General features: G+C 42.6%; 1 protein-coding gene across 2 annotated transcripts in view; it reads left to right on the top strand.

Moving 5' to 3' along the window:
* The window catches only part of DISC1 (DISC1 scaffold protein), a 370,273-nt gene that overhangs the window by 149,651 nt on the left and 201,334 nt on the right, over positions 1–19,288 (top strand). For both annotated transcript variants that reach the window (XM_025208657.1, XM_025208658.1), the window contains exon 9: positions 2,404–2,506. In XM_025208657.1, coding sequence (XP_025064442.1) covers positions 2,404–2,506 — 103 coding nt within the window. The remainder of the gene's footprint in view (positions 1–2,403; positions 2,507–19,288) is intronic.

Consider the following 19,288-nt stretch of genomic DNA (forward strand, 5'->3'; position numbering starts at 1 on the left):
TTTTTTTTTTTTTCCCCCCCCACTTCTGTGGAGCCTGCTTTCCATGCTGCTGGGCTGCCTTCACAGTCTGCTAGCACAGCCCCTGAGCTGCACAGAGCTTGGTGCTTCCCTCCCCACTGTTGGAGAGGCAGGTAAGGATCGGGCTCCGACATGGGTGTACACGATGCATGGGTTTACTTCACCCTAAATTGAAGCAGCGTTTTGAAAAAAAAATTAAACCCCCATGTTGTCTACAAAAGCCCATGGGGATTTAAACGTTATGACTATTAACATGTAGTTGTTATCAGCCAAGATAAATCTACGTTAGTATTTTCTTTCCCCCTTCTCTTTCATTTGGTTTTGTTGAAAGATCCCTTTTCATACTGATGGGGTTGATGGTCAGTGGAAGGACAGGTAAAGCACAGGTACTGTGGGAGCCTCAACAATGTACCTTACTCCTGTTTTACAGAAAGCATCTTAAGAAATAACTGAGTTTCCATATATTCCATTGTGCCTCTACTTAGGCTGGTAACAAGAGGGCCAATCAGCATCAGTTCTGATGGTGGAGTTTGTGATGTGGACACACTGTTCAGTAGGAACCTGATTAAATCTACCAACTTATTTCACATAATTACCAAACAGCTGTCCCATGGTAATGATGTTAAGTTACTACCAGCATGGGACATATTCATGCTGATTTCCTGGAGGTGAAAGATTCCTTGTTTAATTACCAATCCCCTGAGCCATCCAGCGCCCCTAGAGAGAGAGCGCCATTTAGAAGGAAATCAGTAAAAATATTACATTTTATTTCAGACTTGAGAATAAGAAAACCCTCGGTTTTCTTAGGCACATTTATCTGACTGTTATAGTTCCTCACCATCATGAGAAAATTATTGGATAAATTAGAGCAGAAAATAATGTGGACTATCTAGAGACGAACAAAGCTAAATTATATACAGCAGTGACTAGAACTATCTGCATTACAATTTAATAGGAATATTCAGAGAGGTTATATATTAATAGTGACAGCTTGAAGGATAGCTTTGTTGACTAAAGGAATAGCTGAATCAATTATGATTAACAGATGCTTTTATTTAAAATAATGGGATATTATAAATAAATGTAATAAGATCTACATTTTATAGTTAATGTTATATAGTTAACATAAGTCTCTAGGATATATCTAATTATATTCTTACAGTGGCAGGGTCTGAAGCATAATTCAGGTACAAGGGAATAATTTACAAGACCTTATATAACAGACATCAGTGGAGTTTTTGTTTCTTTCTATATGCAACATATTTCATCACCACTTGTTATTGAGGAACATGGATTATCAAGGCTGTAAAAGGCAAACAAGCTTTTCTTGACACAGCAGCTCAAATCTAGTCTTATCAAAGATGTTTTAGTACCATTTTTACTATTGTTTGATACTTGTTTCCATCCACTGTTATATTTTTTCCAAGTGTAAGCTACAGTTTTAAGCAAATGATTGATGACTGTTCTTAAAACAAAGGTGTCAGCTGCCAGGCTGATACAATTCCTTTCTAGAAGAGTGTAGTAGAAGAGGCTTTTTCCCCTTTTGGGAGTTCTTATGTCTGCCGGTAGTGGCGAGTTCTGAAATTTATGAGAATTGTAAGAAAAGATAAGGATTCTACATGGAATTTGGCATGCATCAGAAACAGTAACGTACATTTCCTTTGTATTTGCTTCCACTGTCATTTCCTGATCTTTCCAGCCCTTACTCCATGAACTGTTCTCTTTTGCTTTCTTTCTTACCTGTTTTCCAGTTTTCTGGATAGATCTACTGAAGGTTTTGAACCTAGAAGACTTTCCTAATAATGCTAGTGTTGCACACTTATCCAACAGCATCTAATGAACTCTAAACACTATAGATTCTTGAACTAATAATATAGGTGACATTCGTTGCCCACCTGTAATAAAAGACCAGAATCTGGTAATTGCAGCTAAGTGGTTGGAGACAGCATATTTCATAAGTAAATTCCCAATACTGTCTTTGTTAGTGAATTTTAAATTCCAACCCCCCATTTACTTGAATTCCATTTTTACCATGCAGCATTATTGAAAAATGGGACATTGGAGCAAAGTTCATAATGGAAAGCCTTTCTCTTATATGCAGTCTCAATATATACTACTGAAACATTCTGCATTAGTTCTCTCTTGTGTGTTGCAAAGAATACCATTAATCTTTTCTAATTTTTATAATAGAATGCATAGCAAAGCAATTGAATTCTGCTCTGAGTCTTTATAGAAATATCACAGATCACTTTTTATTAAGGTTTGCTATCTTGTTTTAGAATGTTATGTCATGTCTATAAACCAAGACAATTTGAAGCCCCATTTAAATTGCCCGATATTTTTACATGAATGAATTATATATCATGGCTGTCTGCCTCAATCTAGGTTTGTACCTGTCAGAAACTCTGCAGTACTTTGAGGAGGAAAGTGAGTGATATTGAAACCCAACTACCAGCTCTACTTGAAGCCAAAATGCTTGCTGTGTCAGGTAAGATTTTATGTGGAGAGAATGACTGCATTATAGAAAATGTTTGGTGATGGGGAGGTGAAATAGTCATCTGGAGTGTTCCAGCTCTCTTCACAGTAGTTCAAATGGATAAATAAGCTATCAGTAGCTTTCTTGACTTTCATAAGTTAAGTGTTTATGGCTATTTTGTTTTAGAAGGGCCATAATAAACTTACACAAAAGATGTTATAATTACATGTATTAGTTTTAAATTGCACTTTAAAATGGAATACAATAATTGGCAGCTTCTGCTATTCAGATCATTAAACTACTAATTTTGGCAGCAAAAGAGCAGTTTGGCCCTTAGAGCACTTGCACATAATATTTACAACAAGTAAAACAGTGAAATGTAAATACAGAGCCTGATTCATAACAGCTTTTCATGCCACTTATTTGGGATTGCTGTGCTATTTATTAAGGGGAAAAATACTAAGCACAGTTCTGTTTTTGACTTAGAATTGGCTTTTTTTAAATTCAGCCAGTCCTTTCCCTTTGTGTAAGTAGATACCTCCCCATTAAGCACCTGTTACTGAGCTCAAGGGGAGGAGGGCGCGGGTTTAAGCAGAAAAAGGTATTCCTTCCTTGCATCAAATTAAAGGAATAAGCTAATGGGTAGTTTATGTGACAGAGTTACCTATAGCCATTCCCTAGCTATTTAGAGTCTTATATACATAAACTATATACTTCTATATATAGGTGCCTTTTAGAACTGATTAAAAAAATATTTTTAAATGATGCATTATCGTGGGAGCACAAGTGCTGTTTGCCAGATATAAGTAATGTAAGATTTAAGTACAATCATCAGGATCAAACAAAATCTAAAAGGAAATAATTATGGCCCTGACCCTGCCTGGCACTGAACCTTCTCAACTTCTGATGTCTCCATGAGTCCCTTGCAAGGTTGAGCTGCTTGTGTTTTGCCTGTTGTGAAGATTGGAATGTCAGTCCTGTAACAAATATTCTTCTACATATGTTAAAAAACCAAACCTCTTATATATTATTGGAACCAGGGGCCAGGTTATAGGAGGCAATGCCATGGAAGACAGTCATCTTTGACTGTGAGAGATTGCTGATGGTGATGAATTTGGGGATCCTGGAAATTCAGACATCCCACTGCCCCCTTCACTCACATGTAGTGCCCCCTGCCTCTGATTACCCTCCTCCCACTTCCTCCAGCCTCAAGCAGCTCCTTGCTGCCAGCCTGCAAGGGAAAACCCACGGTTTCCCACTTCAAAGAGGAAAAGACAGATTTTTCTATGGGAAACAGAAACCTGGATTCCTGTTGCTGACACTGAGGGGTTGCAACAGGTGCAAACAGAAATTGAGTTAGCAACAAGTGACTTCCCCTCCCTGCCCAACCTAATTTCTTTCTCTGAGTAGAACAGCTTGCTTGAGGGGCTATTCAGTAGGTGTGTGAGAAATGGGCCATATTCGATTAAGATTCAGATTCGGCCCAGATCAGGGACAGTGATTCGATCACTTTCCCAATTTGATTCGGCCAAATCTGAATCCAAAGATTAGATGCTGATTCAGAGAATCAGTGATTTGGCCATAGACGCAGCTTTTAAAGTTTTTCTACAAACCTCAAGGTACCAGGTGTGGCTCATGAATGCTGCGATGGTGCGGGGGTTGGAGCTCCATCCGCCCCAGCAACTCAGCGTTCAGGAGCTGCCTGGTACCTTGAGGTATGAAGAAAAAACATTTAAAGCTGTGTCTATGTCGAAATCATTGAATCTCTCTGAATTGATTTAGAGGGTTCCGATTCAATTCGGAGAGATTAAAGGGTCTCCTGATTCAATTTTGATTCAGAGATTCGACCACTGAATCGGGCCAAATCTCTGCCAAATCGAATCAGCGACTGAAGCTTCTTGTAGCCCTAGTATTCAGTGCTGTGCCCAGCTCATCAAGGTTGGGGTATTTTTTTGTTTGCCTTTGAAACTGTCCTTTACAAAGAGGTCATCCCAAAGACTCCTGCTAATGAAACACTTCCTAGCCCCCTTTCTGAGGTAGTGCCAGAGCAATGTTGGCCAGGGATAATGTTCTAGCCCAAGTGTAGGCAGGGCTCAGGGGTTGAGCTTTGTATTTGATAAAGCAAGTTAGAAAGCCTATGCCTAGAACAGTCTCCCTAAAAGAGGGCAAGCCTGCCAACAAAAAGAAAAACAAGGTCCTAAAATTTCTTAGAAGTGCCCTAGCAAACAAGTAAATGATGAACCTCTGCTCCAGAAATACACCTCATGCAGTCGATGAAGGAGAAGCTTGGCGGGAGAATTTTGGCTGGGGGGTGGGGGGTGTGTGTGTGTGTACGTGCGCGCGTGTGTGTGTAAATGTCCAGCTCTGTGTTGTCTGTGCCTGCAGCATGTGCCTACTATCATACCCCTCCACACAACCTGCAGGTAGGTTTCCAAGGGCTTGCCTACATTGGGAAGCTCCAGGGCTCTGAGGCTCGGGCTCCAGGCAACAAAGGGGCAAGGAGGGGTCTGGGACTTTCTAACCCTCAAGAAAACACTCCTGGGAAGATGCTTCTGGCCCTCCCTCCCTTCTTGCCTCTATGACTGGGGTCCGGCTTCCAGTAAAAACATGACCTGATTCTTCTGAATGAATCAAACCTCAGGAGTGATAATGGTGATGGAAGATGGGGGGAAGCTAATCCAATCCAATCCCCAATAAATCCATGGTTTGTCATATATGCCTAATGGCTAATTCCCATCCCTTTAGCCCTGTCTATAACTGTGCCCAGAGGAACCCGAGCTTGGAGCCTGCCTACCTGCCCATTTCTACCCCTGGCGGGGTGCAGTGCATCTGGCTCCTGGAGTGGGGATGCTGCCCGGGTTCCTGCTGCTGGCCTGAGAGCACCTGTAGACTCCTCCCTGCTTCTCCAGACCCTACCCACATAGCCCTGCCTTGCCCCCTGCCAGCCCTGCTGGCTCTTCCCACAGCCCCCTCTCAACTCCCCCAGTCCTGGCAGTGTCACCCACACCTGACCCACAGGGTCCCCCCTCAACCATGCTGGTGCCCTTCATTCCCAACCCGGAACCCCCTGCCACCTCCCCCAGTCCTGCTGGAGGGGGCCGCCAGATGGCCTCTAGCCCTCTGCAAGCTTTACTTACCCCAAAGGCTTCAGGAGGAAAGGTGAGTCTGAGCCAAGCCTTGGCTGACCCTGGTACTCAAGTGCCACCCCTTTCGCCTCTCCCTCCCTCTCTGGACAGGGCTTATGGTTTCCTGGCCCTTTTGCAAGAAGCTCTTGCAAGCTGGAGCTCTGCCAGCCAGCAGAGAGCTCTTTGCAAAAGAAATGCCCGCAGTTTCCTGCTTCAAATGGGGAAATCCGTGTTTTTCCCCCATGAAAACGGAAAATCTGCATTTTTCTCCTTTAAATGGGAAAATATTGTATTTTTTCAACAGGAAACAGAAAGCTCAGATTCCTAATAATGATGACAGGAGGCAGTTTAATGCTACTGTTCTTATAAACTTTGTTTCTAGTGCTGTCATTGTGGTTGTTCTGTGCAGGGTATTTGTTTTATTTTTAAAGGAGTAACTGCCCTATTTCTGAGCAAATTGATTGCTATTTTTAGCTCTTCCTCTGAAAAGCCCTTCCACTTTAGGGAATTTCAAAGTTGTTGGAAAGCGGTGCCTCCCCTTCCAGAATATGTCTATTTTATTTCTAGATTTCAGCTGATAGAGGTTAAGAGTTATCCGATCTGCTGACAAAACAGAAGCAAGCAGTCCTTACCAAGGCATAACTTCTATTTACAAGAGTATTATTTTTCCTTGAGTGAGGGTTGGTTCCAGGCTCATAGTCTTTAAGTTTATATTGTTTTCCTTTCTATGGTTATTTTTGCATGTGCGTGTTATGTATGGTTTGTGTATTTTAAATATTCTTTTTCAAAGGTGGATTTTTGCAAATGTCCTCTTGTGAGACATCTAACTGGCAGAGCATAAGGTCTGTGAGTTTTCTCTTTGACAGTTGTGTTGCAGAGAAAAGAAGAAAAAGTAGATGTTGTATATGAAAAAGTTGTGCTGCATGTACACATTGTCGCTTACTTTTCAGTCCTCTTGGGTATTAGGTACAAAAATCATATCCCACAAAATTGATCGAGAGCTGGGCGGCACTGTAGAGCCTCATTTCCCACTGAAATCAATGGGAGACACTGAGGGGAATCGTCATTGCAACTTTGCAAGATCATGGTTTATATGCTTTATCGCTACAGTTTACTTGTGATTTTACCAAGGAGTAAAGGGTATAGAAGTAAAACAGAGTAAGACAGTTTACCATGTAGGCTTAAAATAGGTTTGAAGAATGGCAGCTTCAGATAGAAATAAATAAACGGTGACATAATCAAAGTCAGAATTTGGGTGGTGGGAAATGGGAAACTGCAATAAAGTCATACAGATAGGAGGGGTAATGGAACAACCTGATGAAACACTTGAGTTGCCTATATCCAAATAGACTAACTAAATCAGAGATGCATAAGCTTTCATAAGTAGCAGTTTATTTAATCAAATGCTAAGAAGGGACTGCAGAAAGTCGCTTATAGCTTCCATCTTGAACACCTTGGACTCATCATTAATTACGCCAGTCCCTCCTGGAAAATGACAGTCATCTCAAGGTAGCCATGGACTCTTGGTTTACAGACAGCCCCATAATCTTAAATGGCATCTCCCCACACCACCTAGCTCCCATAGGCACCGCACCTTGCAGTGGACTCAGAAGCCAGCTGTGCCTCCTTAGTAATACAAACCACATCATCACTGGACCAAATAATACAGGTTGTAACACTTGAGCTTCATTCACTTTCACCTCTACCAATATCAATACCTGCTTACAGTGCTTCTCCACTGTCTATACTGGACTGTTGGACTGCATTACTGGTATGGAAGGATACCTTGGACAGGGAAGCTTGTTAAGGAAGAACAGGAGGGGAAAGAAGAAAGGAGGTGTTGCATTGTTTATCAAAAATGTGTAGATCTCTGAGATACAGCAGGGGGGAGAGGCAGACTTACTGAATTTTCTGAGTGAAGGTAAAGGGGGAATAGAACAAAAGAAAAGAGGCAGTGCTGTGGTAGAGGTCTAGTATCAACCACTCAGTGAGAACAAGGAGTGGATGAGGATGTCTCTGAGCAGCTAGCAGTAACATCAAAAGCACCTGGTGATAAAGAGAGAATATAGTTACTCCTATGCCTGTCAGAAAAGGAATAGGGCAGGGCACAGATAGTTAACATTAAGTGCTTTGAATGTGCCAGAAACAAGGTTTTATTTTAGAAGATGAGAAATATGATTAGGGCTTCAGTCCTTTAGATGTGATTTTTGAAGGAACTGCTTGAAATCTAAAAGTAGAAAGTAAATCCAGTGCAAGTGATCATGAAACGGCAGAGTTCAATGTCCTAAGAAAGGGAACAAATCAGAAAAAGGAGTTCAGTAAAGTAAGCTTAAATTCAGAGAACCAGTAGGAAGAGCCTGTATGGAAGGCAATTTAAAGGCAGGGGCACACAGATAAGGTACTATGAGGTAAGAGGGTATAAATCTACTATGGCAGATCACCAGCTACACAGAAGCTGCCTGTGTTTATCCTGCAGTAAATGCAAAGTTACTTTCCCTATATCTCCCCCTCTCATCATACCTCATAATATTCATGCTTATTTACTCATGCTTTAATGGATAAAGGAGTTTAAGAGGTAGTTACTCTTACACTCCTTTAAGGGAAAGGGTAGAGGAGGTAGAGGGAGTGTAGGCGGGCCAGCATGATTGTAATGATTAAGGAAATGTGGATGGGTGCTTGGGTGCGAGCATTGTAATGGGATTTTTAGGTTGTAAAAGTTATATGTATGCCAGGGCCTGTCCAGTGAACCATACTGGTAATGAGACAGGCCTGTGAAAGTAGAAGTCTGTCTGTCTGTCTATGAAGAACTTTTATTTATTTATTTATTTATTTTTTTGCAAAAAAGAGGTAGTTACTGAAAGAAACAATATTAAGTGAAAAATGACAAATTAACCCAATTCAGGAGAAAAATGGTGAACTTAGTAAGAGACCAGTATCGCTTCTTAAGAAATCTTTAAGAGCCCAAAAATCCAGAAGGAATCATACTTAACTTCCCTTATTTCCACTTGCTGTAAGAATAAGCATCAGGAATAGCACAAGCACATAGGGATGAAATCAGAAAGGCTAAGAGACAAAATAAGGGTGAAGTTTCATGTTACACCTGGAACATACTAACTCTATGGAGTAAGTAGTGTTAAAAATAGAACATGCTGTGAGCAGTTGCACTTTAAGGGTTAAACTGTTTCTTCTTACCTGTACAGCTCTGACTTGCCATTAGAGGGCTGGTGAGCAGGGACATCGGAAGGAGCCAGGATACCTGGACTCCATCCCCACTATGGGTTGGTGGGAGGGCTAAGAGTAGTGCATCTGGGGATGCTGAAGGTCTGCAAATTGCTCATTTTTTCTCCTTGGAGCAGATTGAAGTTACCCTAAAATGAGCTAGATAGCATGGCCCAGAGTTAACCTTCACTTGAAGTGGCATAACACTGAGAAGCTCAGAGAGCACTTAGCATGATTTAACAAGCTTTAATGTATGGATGCACATATTTTAAGTGCCCGTAGTCTGATCTAAGCGTAATGTGCAACTTCACCCAAACTTGCAACTAACAAGAGAGGCTATGGGACCTGAACCTGTTCAGCCTTCACAAGAGAAGGCTGAGGGGGGACCTGGTGACCGTCTATAAACTCACTAGGGGGGACCAGAAGGGTTTGGGGAGACCTTGTTTCCCCAAGCACCCCCCCGGGCCAACAAGGAATAATGGCCACAAGTTGTTGGAGAGTAGGTTTAGATTAGACATCCGTAAGAACTACTTCACAGTTAGGGTGGCTAGGATCTGGAACCAACTTCCAAGGGAAGTGGTGCTGGCTCCTACCCTGGGGGTCTTTAAGAAGCGGCTTGATGCCTACCTGGCTGGGGTCATTTGAGCCCAGTTTTCCTCCTGCCCAGGCAGGGGGTCGGACTTGAAGATCTACAAGGTCCCTTCCGACCCTACTTCTATGATTCTATAAAAGGCAACAGGATATAAATACATCAGAAGTCTGGGGGAAAGCAAAGGAAAGAACAGACCCATTTCTTAACTAGGAAGGTGAACAATTATATTGAGAAGGCTAAAGTATTTGATGCCTTCTTTGCTTTAGCTTTCACAAAAAAAATATTTCTAATCAGATATTTAACATAATTTGTTTTAGCAATATCATAGGAATGCATGCCAGACAATGGAAAGAACAGTTTAAGGAATATTTCATGTACGTTAGATATACTCTAGTCAGCAGTACCAGTTGTAATTATGCTGAGGGTACTTTAGGAAATGGCTGAACCAATCTATGAAATATTCATGACTTCTTAAGAAATCATGGACAATAGGGAGGTGAAAGGGGCGGAGACTAGAGAAAGTCAAACATACTTCCTAACTTTAAAAAAAATTAAAAAAGGACAACCTAGCAAATCTTGGATGAATCAGCCTATGTTTGATGCCTGGAAATGTACTGGAGTAAATAAATAAACTATAAAATACCCCAAATAAACCACAAAACACACAGGAGAATCAAATTATTTAAAAAACCCCTCCAGCATGAATTTATGAAGCGCAGATCATATGAAAATAATGTAATTGCTTTCTTTGAGCAGATAACTGACTTAGTGGATAAAGGAGAAACATTAAATGTGTTATATTTTGATGTCAGGGGCTAGGAACAGACATTCAAGAAGCCTGAACCTGAATTGATTCCCCTCTGCGAGTCCAGAGCTGCAGACATGGTGCGGAGCCCCAGAGATAGAAGCAGCTGGGCAGGCTGTGTGGGGCTGCGCTCCTCACCCCAAATGCAGCGCTGGGACTAGAGATTCTTATCTCATTACCTGGATTAGCCTTTTTTTCATCCCTGTGTTTATTTCTTGTTTGCCTCTCTCGGCACTAGTCATCAGCACATATTCCATTAGTCTAGAACAGGGGCGGGCAGTTATTTTGGGTAGAGGGCCATTTACTGAGTTTCAGCAAGCCATCAAGGCCACGTGACAGGCAGCCCAAGGCAGATTAATTAATTTTCTAAACTTTTTAGGGGCCCTGTGGGCCGGATAGAGTGGCCTGGCGGGCCACATCTGTCTCACTTCTGTGGTGCTTACAGTAAATTTAAGCACGTGAAAGAAGACTTAGTGTGTCTTTCTCATTCCACTTCCCTTTCCACATCTCACGCAACATAGGGAGCCCCTGACCACCATTCCTAGCTCACTATCTCCTCTTGTCACATTTATTCATTTACATCTTAAAAGCTGTTAACATATAAAAATAATTGCTCCTTGCTATTTGGTGCCCTCTGGTGCTGCATGCACAGATCATGAGCAGCAGTTTATTGGGTGGTTGTAAATTTCCTTCCTTATATGGCCCAAGTTGTTGCACTACACTGGGCTACATTCCCCTCTATAAATCTGCCTAACTGGCCTGCCCTTTTGCTTGGGACAACATACAGAGGAGTAATGTCCTTATCTGTCTTTCATGTGTTTCCTGGCTTTTAGAGTTTATATTTAGGTTACCTGCAGAAGACTCCCTAGGTCCTGACTCCTTAAAGGTGGGGGGTCCCAACCCATGCACAGGGGACAAGGTGAAAGTCTCAGACTGTCTCTGAGATGTACAGATCCCAGCATGCCTGGGGGCATAGGGAAAGGCTAACATACAAGAGCAGCAGGGGTCCCCAGGAATCCTGAGCACTAAGTTTATGCCTGTCTATAGATTTTAATGTTCTATTGAATACCTTGTTTTATATTCTTCCTCAAGGGGGTAGTGGGTGCCATACATAAAATGGGAAAAATGTCAAGAGACCTCCAAAGAAAGGCTGAATTCATAAGCTAGTTATCTATGTGAGCTGCAGGTGTGTCATTAATTTTTTTGCCTTCTCTTTTGTAACCTCATCCTTGTACAAGTTAATTAGGCTAGATGGAGAAATGAGGCTGAGAAGATTTATAGCTCCTTTTAAAGGAATGTTGTGATTTTTTTTTTTTTTTTTTTGTAACACTGACTGTACAGATTAGAAATCTTATGTTATAATTCTTCTAATAGCACCAGATAGCTCATTAAATGTATATAAACTGGCCTGCAAATGGGACCTCATTGGGATATTGATTATAATATCACCTCCAACACTTATTTTAAAGTAAGAGCATCCATCGTTTATAACTTGTGTCCACATAAGATACAGCTGAACAGCCTGTTGTATGTATGTAACTACTGTCTTTTCACGGAACATATTGTGCTGGCACTGTTGCCTCTTTTATAATAAAATCTGGATGTCAGAAAGTAGGGAATGAGGTTACCTGAGACAACTGCTAAAAATCCTGCAGCAAATTTACTGTTGGTGCTAAACACTACTTTTTCATTGTGATGACTGAAGATAGGTATGACAGAACAAGAAGACTGAAAGATTGACAATACGTTGTGATGTATAATTAACTATGTGCCCATGTATTTTTGGTAACGTGAACTCTTTGATTTCTTGTAATTATGCTGTGTTTTGCTTAATTTTATGCAAATTGGGTATGGTCCTGAGGTTCCTGGCAAGCTGACAACATGGCCTTCTGTCAGGCAGTTTGCTCAATCTTTCTTTACATGATTCATAGGTTGCATTGCTGTTCATTCCATCAGAAGATACTTATATTCCTCTTTTGTAACTTTTTTTTACTGACACAAAATGCTGTTAAGCAAGGGGAAGAAAACTCAGCTAGTTCATCAGTGAAAAACATCAATATCTCAGTGTGACTTTCATTTTTATTACTCAACCTCTTGGTCTCATTAGTTTCCTGACCCTTTGAGGACATGGGTGTTGCCAGACTATCATCACTGGTCCATCATGCTTGGAGCCTGTTTCTAGAAATGACCAACACTTGATGCTTCAGAAGAGGAACCACTGTACTCACCCTCTGCTTATTGAAACCTCATAATTCCCTGGGGCAGTGGGGCACTGTGGGGGATGAATTCCATAGTAAGCAGCTTATGTCCCACATAATGAGATGTAATTACCATCATCTTAGCCTATATAATTGCTAGTGGTATAATTTCTCATAAATGCGCCCATTCCTATACTAGAACCATACTGTCATGTCCAAACTGGACTGGTCGTTGTTACTGGATCTTAGGTCCCTGACTTATGCTCATTTAACAATGGATGGAATCTGTTCCCGATCTCAACCTGGGGCCAAGAATCTGGGAGAATTTCCCCAATCCCAGTGTCCCCACGCACTGGGGATGTCTAGAAACCATTTGTGCAGCCAGGTTGCACATGTGGTTTTTAAAGGTTCCCACGCATGGGGACCCTGGGGTATAGGAACCTTTCTTTATCCCAAGATCTCCCTGGCTGGGATGTCACATGTTTTGCTCTGCAGCTCCCTGGGATAAGGATATGTAGCCTGTTATTCCTTCATTTCTTCTCAAGACTCATCAGTACTGCTGCAATCTTGGTTACAGCAATGAATTTTCCTTCCTTTTCATTGTGCTAAGCTTACTGAGATTTTTCTTTACATGGTCACAGACCCCCTACTTCCTTTGCCAGTCTAAGCTATAACTAAAACCTATGTTCTCATTCATGACTGGAGGGAGAATGTTCAGACTTGTTTTTCAGTGGCATTGATGGATATCATAATGATGAATGACTTGAGGTAAAATGGTAGCTAGCTCTTTAGTTCTTAATGCAACAGGTGTTGGTTTTTGAATACTTTGATTGTGGAGTGGAAAGGAGAACAGGTGCCTGTGCTCAGTAGTATTGCTGTTTCTCCCCCCAATTTGTATTCAACATGCATATTTTTACATCGTCCAGTAATTGTTTTGTGGCTACGTGTTGAATGACATTGGACATAGCTGCATAAGAGAAAGTAGCATATTTCTCTCACTTTAGTATAAATGATCCTGCTCATACTAGTTTGTGACTTATGACATATTAGAAAAATTGAGAGTCAGAAATAGTGGTCTGTTTTTTTCATATGATCTTTTGCTTGGGAGAGGCTTGTAATGGATAAGGGAGTGAGAGAGGAGTCTGCAGAACTGAGAACATCAGCTTTTCCCTCCACCCAGTGTACAGAATAAGTGCATTTTAGTACCTTTCTTTTCTCCCTGAAAGGTTTTGGCTGCTACCTGTCCAAGAGCTAGAAACTCTTAAACAGCAGAGATTTGGTACTGGAAGGAGAGGTTAGGGTAACGTATGCTTGGGTTTACTTAGGACATTTGTATACTGTCTCTGTGGGAGCTAGGACGGAACTTCCTATGGGGATTTGCTACATGGGTGTTTTTGCATTTCTTGGAGTAGAATATCTATAGTTACTACTTGATTCAGTTCTTTTTTCATGACTTTATTAGCATAGTATAGGACAGCACAAAATGTTACTATCATAAATTGATCAACTGACTGATGTATTATACAGCCTAGTTAGTTGTACAAAGTGGAACCTCTCGGGGTTTTTGTGTTAAATCTGTGTTCCATAAAATTTTGGCCCAGGGTTATCTGACTACATATGGCATTGTTCAGGAATGATGCAAAGCCAGAAAACCTGACAGAGGTCTGCTTCTGTCCAGTGCTTGAGTTCCAATCTGTCAGCTTTCTCAATCCAGAGTCTCTTAAATGTACAGTTCACCACAACTTCCTTTCTCAGCTTAGCAATAGCTGACAGTTGATATCAACATACTGTAGAATTGCAATACTTGCAACCAATCCATTAACTAACAATATGTTCGGTTAGTCTCTGAGTTGTTGCTTGGAACCTATAGGTCTCTTGATGGCCCTCAGCACTGCCATTGTTGAGTGGTTACAAGTCCATTTGTTCTGGTTATGCCATAGCTGGGGCTCAGTCAGCCGTGTTTGTTGCCTGTCTGAAACTTTCTTGCTCAAAACAGTGAAACTCCCTCCTTTCTCGGATTTGGAGAAGGTGTTGCTTATTTCTCTGTAATGTGTTTGTTTGGGGTGGCAACCTCATATGGCCGCAGGCTACCTCTTGTGACTCAATGGCTCTTTGCAGCCATTATCTCCCATTGTAGACATACATAGCACCTTTTTTGTGAAAGTGGCCGTTCTTAGACCCTGAAATCATGCATAATTTTTTTTTGGTGTTTTGCCTTATATCTGTTTCTTTCTAGATCTGCAAGTGCCTGAGTTCTATTCTTAGTTTTCTGAACAGAATGTCAGCAAATGACAACCCATGCTGCATTGACATTTTGTATGTTAACACTGCTAAATATGGTTCGGTTTGACTCCACCGCCTTTTTATTTTTTTGATGGTGATTTCTACGAACCCATTAGTTTGAGGGGGAATAATGGTTTCATGTCCAAATCTATACTTCATTGTCAACTACATACAGTAATTCATGCCAAATGAACTGTGGCCCAATGTTAGACTTTACTATCTCCAGTATACCATGTTTAGGGGGAAATTGATATGCATTTATAATCTGTTAAACAGTTGTATCTCCTTGTAAAGCTATTTTAGGGCAGTGAGAATAATAGTTTAGGACTAGTTTTGTAGTTAAAAGCAGGTTTTAAACCTAGTGCAATTGAGGATTGGCATGACACCCCGTTCGATTAACAACAGAAAGACTTTAATAACAATACCACAAGCAAGCTATAAAACTAAATGACAGAAATTCATTCCTGTTCAATATTTAATAAATTAGCTATCACCAAAGTCCAAATATATTTTTAGCTGCAAGTGTGTTTTCTCACCAGTGCAGGCCAGGAAGCAGTTTCCTTACAGCTTTCACTGAGTAGTATGCTTTGCCATGAGGAACTGGGTGCGATTGTTGTGGTGATTTCTCTGTTTCTCCTGGAGCACACAATTCTGTTTTGCTCTTATACTGTTTAATTGTATAGCTTCAAAGCATTTCTCCTTGATAGTTGGTCGATTAAAGTCTGAAAAAAGCGGGGAGGAAGGGACTATTATGTTACAATTGCCAACTGCCTAGATCTTGTTTTGGATTGTCCAGCTGTGAAACTTGTAACCTCTGGACTGATCAGAAACTTGTAAGAACAAGTCAATCAAATGTGACGGGCCTTGATTAACTGAATGGGATACCTTGGGGCATTGGTCACAGGATGCTATCTTTGGGTAGCTGTTAGGGCTGTGAGTAGCTTTGGTTACTAATTCTCTGAATCAAATTAGGAGACCCTTTAATCTCTTTGAATCAAATTGGAACCCTCAGAATCAGTTCGGAGAGATTTGACTATTCAGACATAGACACAGCTTTAAATGTTTTTTCTACATACCTCAAGGTACCAGGCAACTTGTGAATGCTGAGATGCTGGGGCCCACAGGAGCATGGGAGGAGCGCGCTTGGCAGGAGACCCGGAAGTGGACCAGAAGTACTTCAGTCCACTTCTGGGTTCGATGCCGAGCATGTGGCCCCCCCCACTCTTGTGGGATGCTCCATCTGCCTCACCATCTCAGGGTTCACAAGCCACACCTGATACCTTGAGGTATGTAGAAAAAAACATTTAGAGCTGTATCTATGGCCAAATCTCTACTTCTCTGAATCGGCATCGAATCTTCAGTTTCAGATTTGGCCGAATTGAATCGGGGACAGTGATCTGAATCAATGAATGGAATTGCTGTCCCTGATTTGGGCCGAATCTGAATCCAAATTGAATACAGCCATTTCGCACACCCCTAGTAGCTGTCTTAGCAATGGGGCAGAATCTACATTTACAATAGTCTGCATGATGGAGACATTTACAGAACCGCAGACAGACATTTGAATACCTGCTTTGAGAAATATTCCTTAATCAGCAAATCGAATCACTGTCCCCCAAATCGGGCCAAATCTGAATCGAATACTGCCCACTTCGCACACCCCTAGCATATACATCTTCCTTAATGTCGTTGTTTGAGTCTAGTGTAAAATACTTCTGGCACTTTCTTAATTTTTTTTCATGATCTTACATGATCTTTACATATCCTATTGTCCATGATTTTCTATAGCATGTTAGGAATTGCTTTTCTGTTAGCTTAAGTCAAAATCCAAATAGCAGTGAGAAATTTCCCTTAAAATTGTTAGTTCGTGCTGAGAGCATAGTGTTATGGCCAGCCACTCTGTGCTAATAGTTTTAATTACTTCTTCAAGGTATTTATCAGCAAGAGCTCTTGCATCTCAGTTCATGTTTCATGTGAGACTGGACAATTTTAAAATCAGGCTAACATATACATAATTTAGCTTTCTACTTTGCTCCACCGAATGCAGAAATGCTCTGGAGAGTGTCTGCAACCAGCAAGCCTTTTCCAGATTTATTTGTGTGTGTGTGTGTGTGTGTGTGTGTGTGAATAAGAGTTCAGACAGTCCCCGAGATCTGAGGTCCTGAGTATAATATTTAATAAATATGCAAAAAGCAGAAGGCTTGCACCTGTATAAGCACTGAGAATAGTATTGCTCAGAATAAGATTGCTTAGTCTTAACACAGTCATCCTACATTAGCAGTGTATCATTTCATAGGCAGTGAATACCAGTACTAATAGCTCTTTTTACACTAGCCACTTGGGATCCTTGACAATTAATCATCTTGTCCTTGGTTACTGGTATAATTAATACCAATTTCAGATATGAGTGTTCTTTGCGATCTCTCAAGGTAATATTCTGCCAGAGCCTAAAGGTTTCTCTCAAGAACCCTCTTTTTGTGTCCTTTAGCCAAATAAACTTTTATACTGTACCAGCTTAAGTGTCTTGGGTACACTATTGCTCTGGCTTTGCCCCAAGTAAAACCAAAAAGCTCCATTGTGCGTTTTAGCAATTGGATACTCATGCTCTGTTTTCCTATCAGTATAGCTTTGCTTCTCAAAACAGGACAGTGTGAGGGTATAGCAGGACTACCTGATGTAACACAGCTGGAGTTCCAGCAGCTCACTCTGGTCACTACTGCTTTAAGTCATAGAAATACCAGAGCTGGGAGTAGTTGTACAGGGAGTACAAACTTGGGAAGAGGAGATCCCTGAGATGGGGATCTCAGGATTAGGGACAGTCAAGCTCAGGGGGAATATGGAAGATATTTTATGAACTACCAGAAAGGTGAAACTCTGGAAAGAAGCAGAGCTCAGACACATGGGGCACGTCCACACATGCAAACATGTGCACTTGCAGCAGCTCAAATAGAAGCGGTGCAAATTTGAGCCAGGGTTTTTTGCCTCAGCGCCCACATCTGGACATACACTTTGGTGTGGGGCAAATTGTGCCACTTGAGGCATGATAACCCTGCCTGGCTTCTCCTGGATCTGCAGCCAGGGGGAGCTAGAGCCTGGGACCAGCACCTGTGCTGTCCCCAGCAGTATAAAAAGCTGCCCTGTCCTGGCCCCATCTGTACAAAAAGCTGTCCTGTCAAATAGCTCATGGCTACTCACTTTCAGGAGCTTTTGGGGCCTAGCCAATTGGTACCTGGGGACACTACCCCTTGTGCCAGCTGGATTGCTGAAGCGGCCCTAACTAAGAGTTTCCTGCACCCTCTACCCACAGCAGCAGTCTGGCAGTGGGGGATGCTGCCTGGCTGTGACCTGCTGTGCTCCTACCAGACCCGGATAGGGACTGCACAGCCAGTAGAGGCATCTGCCCCTCTGGTCCAGCTGCCATTGTGCTCTGGCCTGTGCTCCTACCAGACCCGGATAGGGACTGCACAGCCAGTAGAGGCATCTGCCCCTCTGGTCCAGCTGCCATTGTGCTGTGGCTGCAGGGTTGGGCTTTGTGCGGCACTACTGCCATGTGTGCCCCCTGCCTGGCCATCTGAGCAGCTATTGCCCAGAAGACATTCCCAGTGTGGCGGCCTGCTTTGTACTGTCAAAGCATGTCCTCCTGGCCCCAACTGACCAGGAGGTCAGCCGTAGCCAGCTAGGTCCAAGGTGCCAGCTCTGAGCAGGCTCCTCTGCCTGGGTCCTGCCACTGGCCTCCCTAGCAGGAATTCTGGTGTTCCCTATCGGAAAACTGAAAAATCCCTGATTAAAAAAAATCCCAAAGTCACTTTGTAAAATATCCCAAAATCCATGTTCCTCCACAATTAAAACAAAAGACCGCTATAGAGAGAGTGAGAGAGGGCAATCAGTTGGGAAATGTTTTATTGATCTGTCTACAGTGTTAAAGCAATTTGGAAGCCTACCAGTGTCTCTATCATAATAATAAAGTGAACTCTAAATACATGTTTCATAAATACATGAATATATGTTTTGCTGCCCCCCCACAGGGGCTATGCCCTCCTCCACAGGGGCCAAATGGCCCCCACAGGCTGCCCTCCTCCACAGGGGCCAAATGGCCCCCGCAGGGGCTACCCTCCTCCGCAGAGCCCACATGCCCCACCACTGCTTGCTCTGCCAGCCCCTTGAATTGCTGCCCCACCTGGCCCCATTCCCTGCCGGCTCCTGCAGCACCCCCATGGCTGTCTCCCCATTCCTCCAGCCCCCGCCAATGGCTGCCCCGCCTGGCCCCATCCTCCACTTGCACCCCCAGCCCCAGATGCCTGCCCCCACTGCAGCCTCCGGGCCATTAAAAAAAAAAAAAAAAAAAAGGACCTCTACTCACCCCAGCATCAGGGGCAGTGGGGGCTCTGGGGCCTCCTGGCAGAGCCCCCCGACACAGCATGGGACAGCAGGGGGAAGCAGGGCCTGAGATGGGGCTCCGGCGGTTGTCACCCCACCCCTCACTGTACAGGGGGGCCGCTGGTACTGCTGGTAAGTGCCAGTGGTTTCTTGGGGGGGTGTATTTTCTGGGATGCTGGGGGGGGCAGGGATTGT

Source organism: Alligator sinensis, unplaced genomic scaffold, assembly GCF_000455745.1.
Source record: "Alligator sinensis unplaced genomic scaffold, ASM45574v1 scaffold93_1, whole genome shotgun sequence".
Classification (NCBI taxonomy): Eukaryota; Metazoa; Chordata; order Crocodylia; family Alligatoridae; genus Alligator; species Alligator sinensis.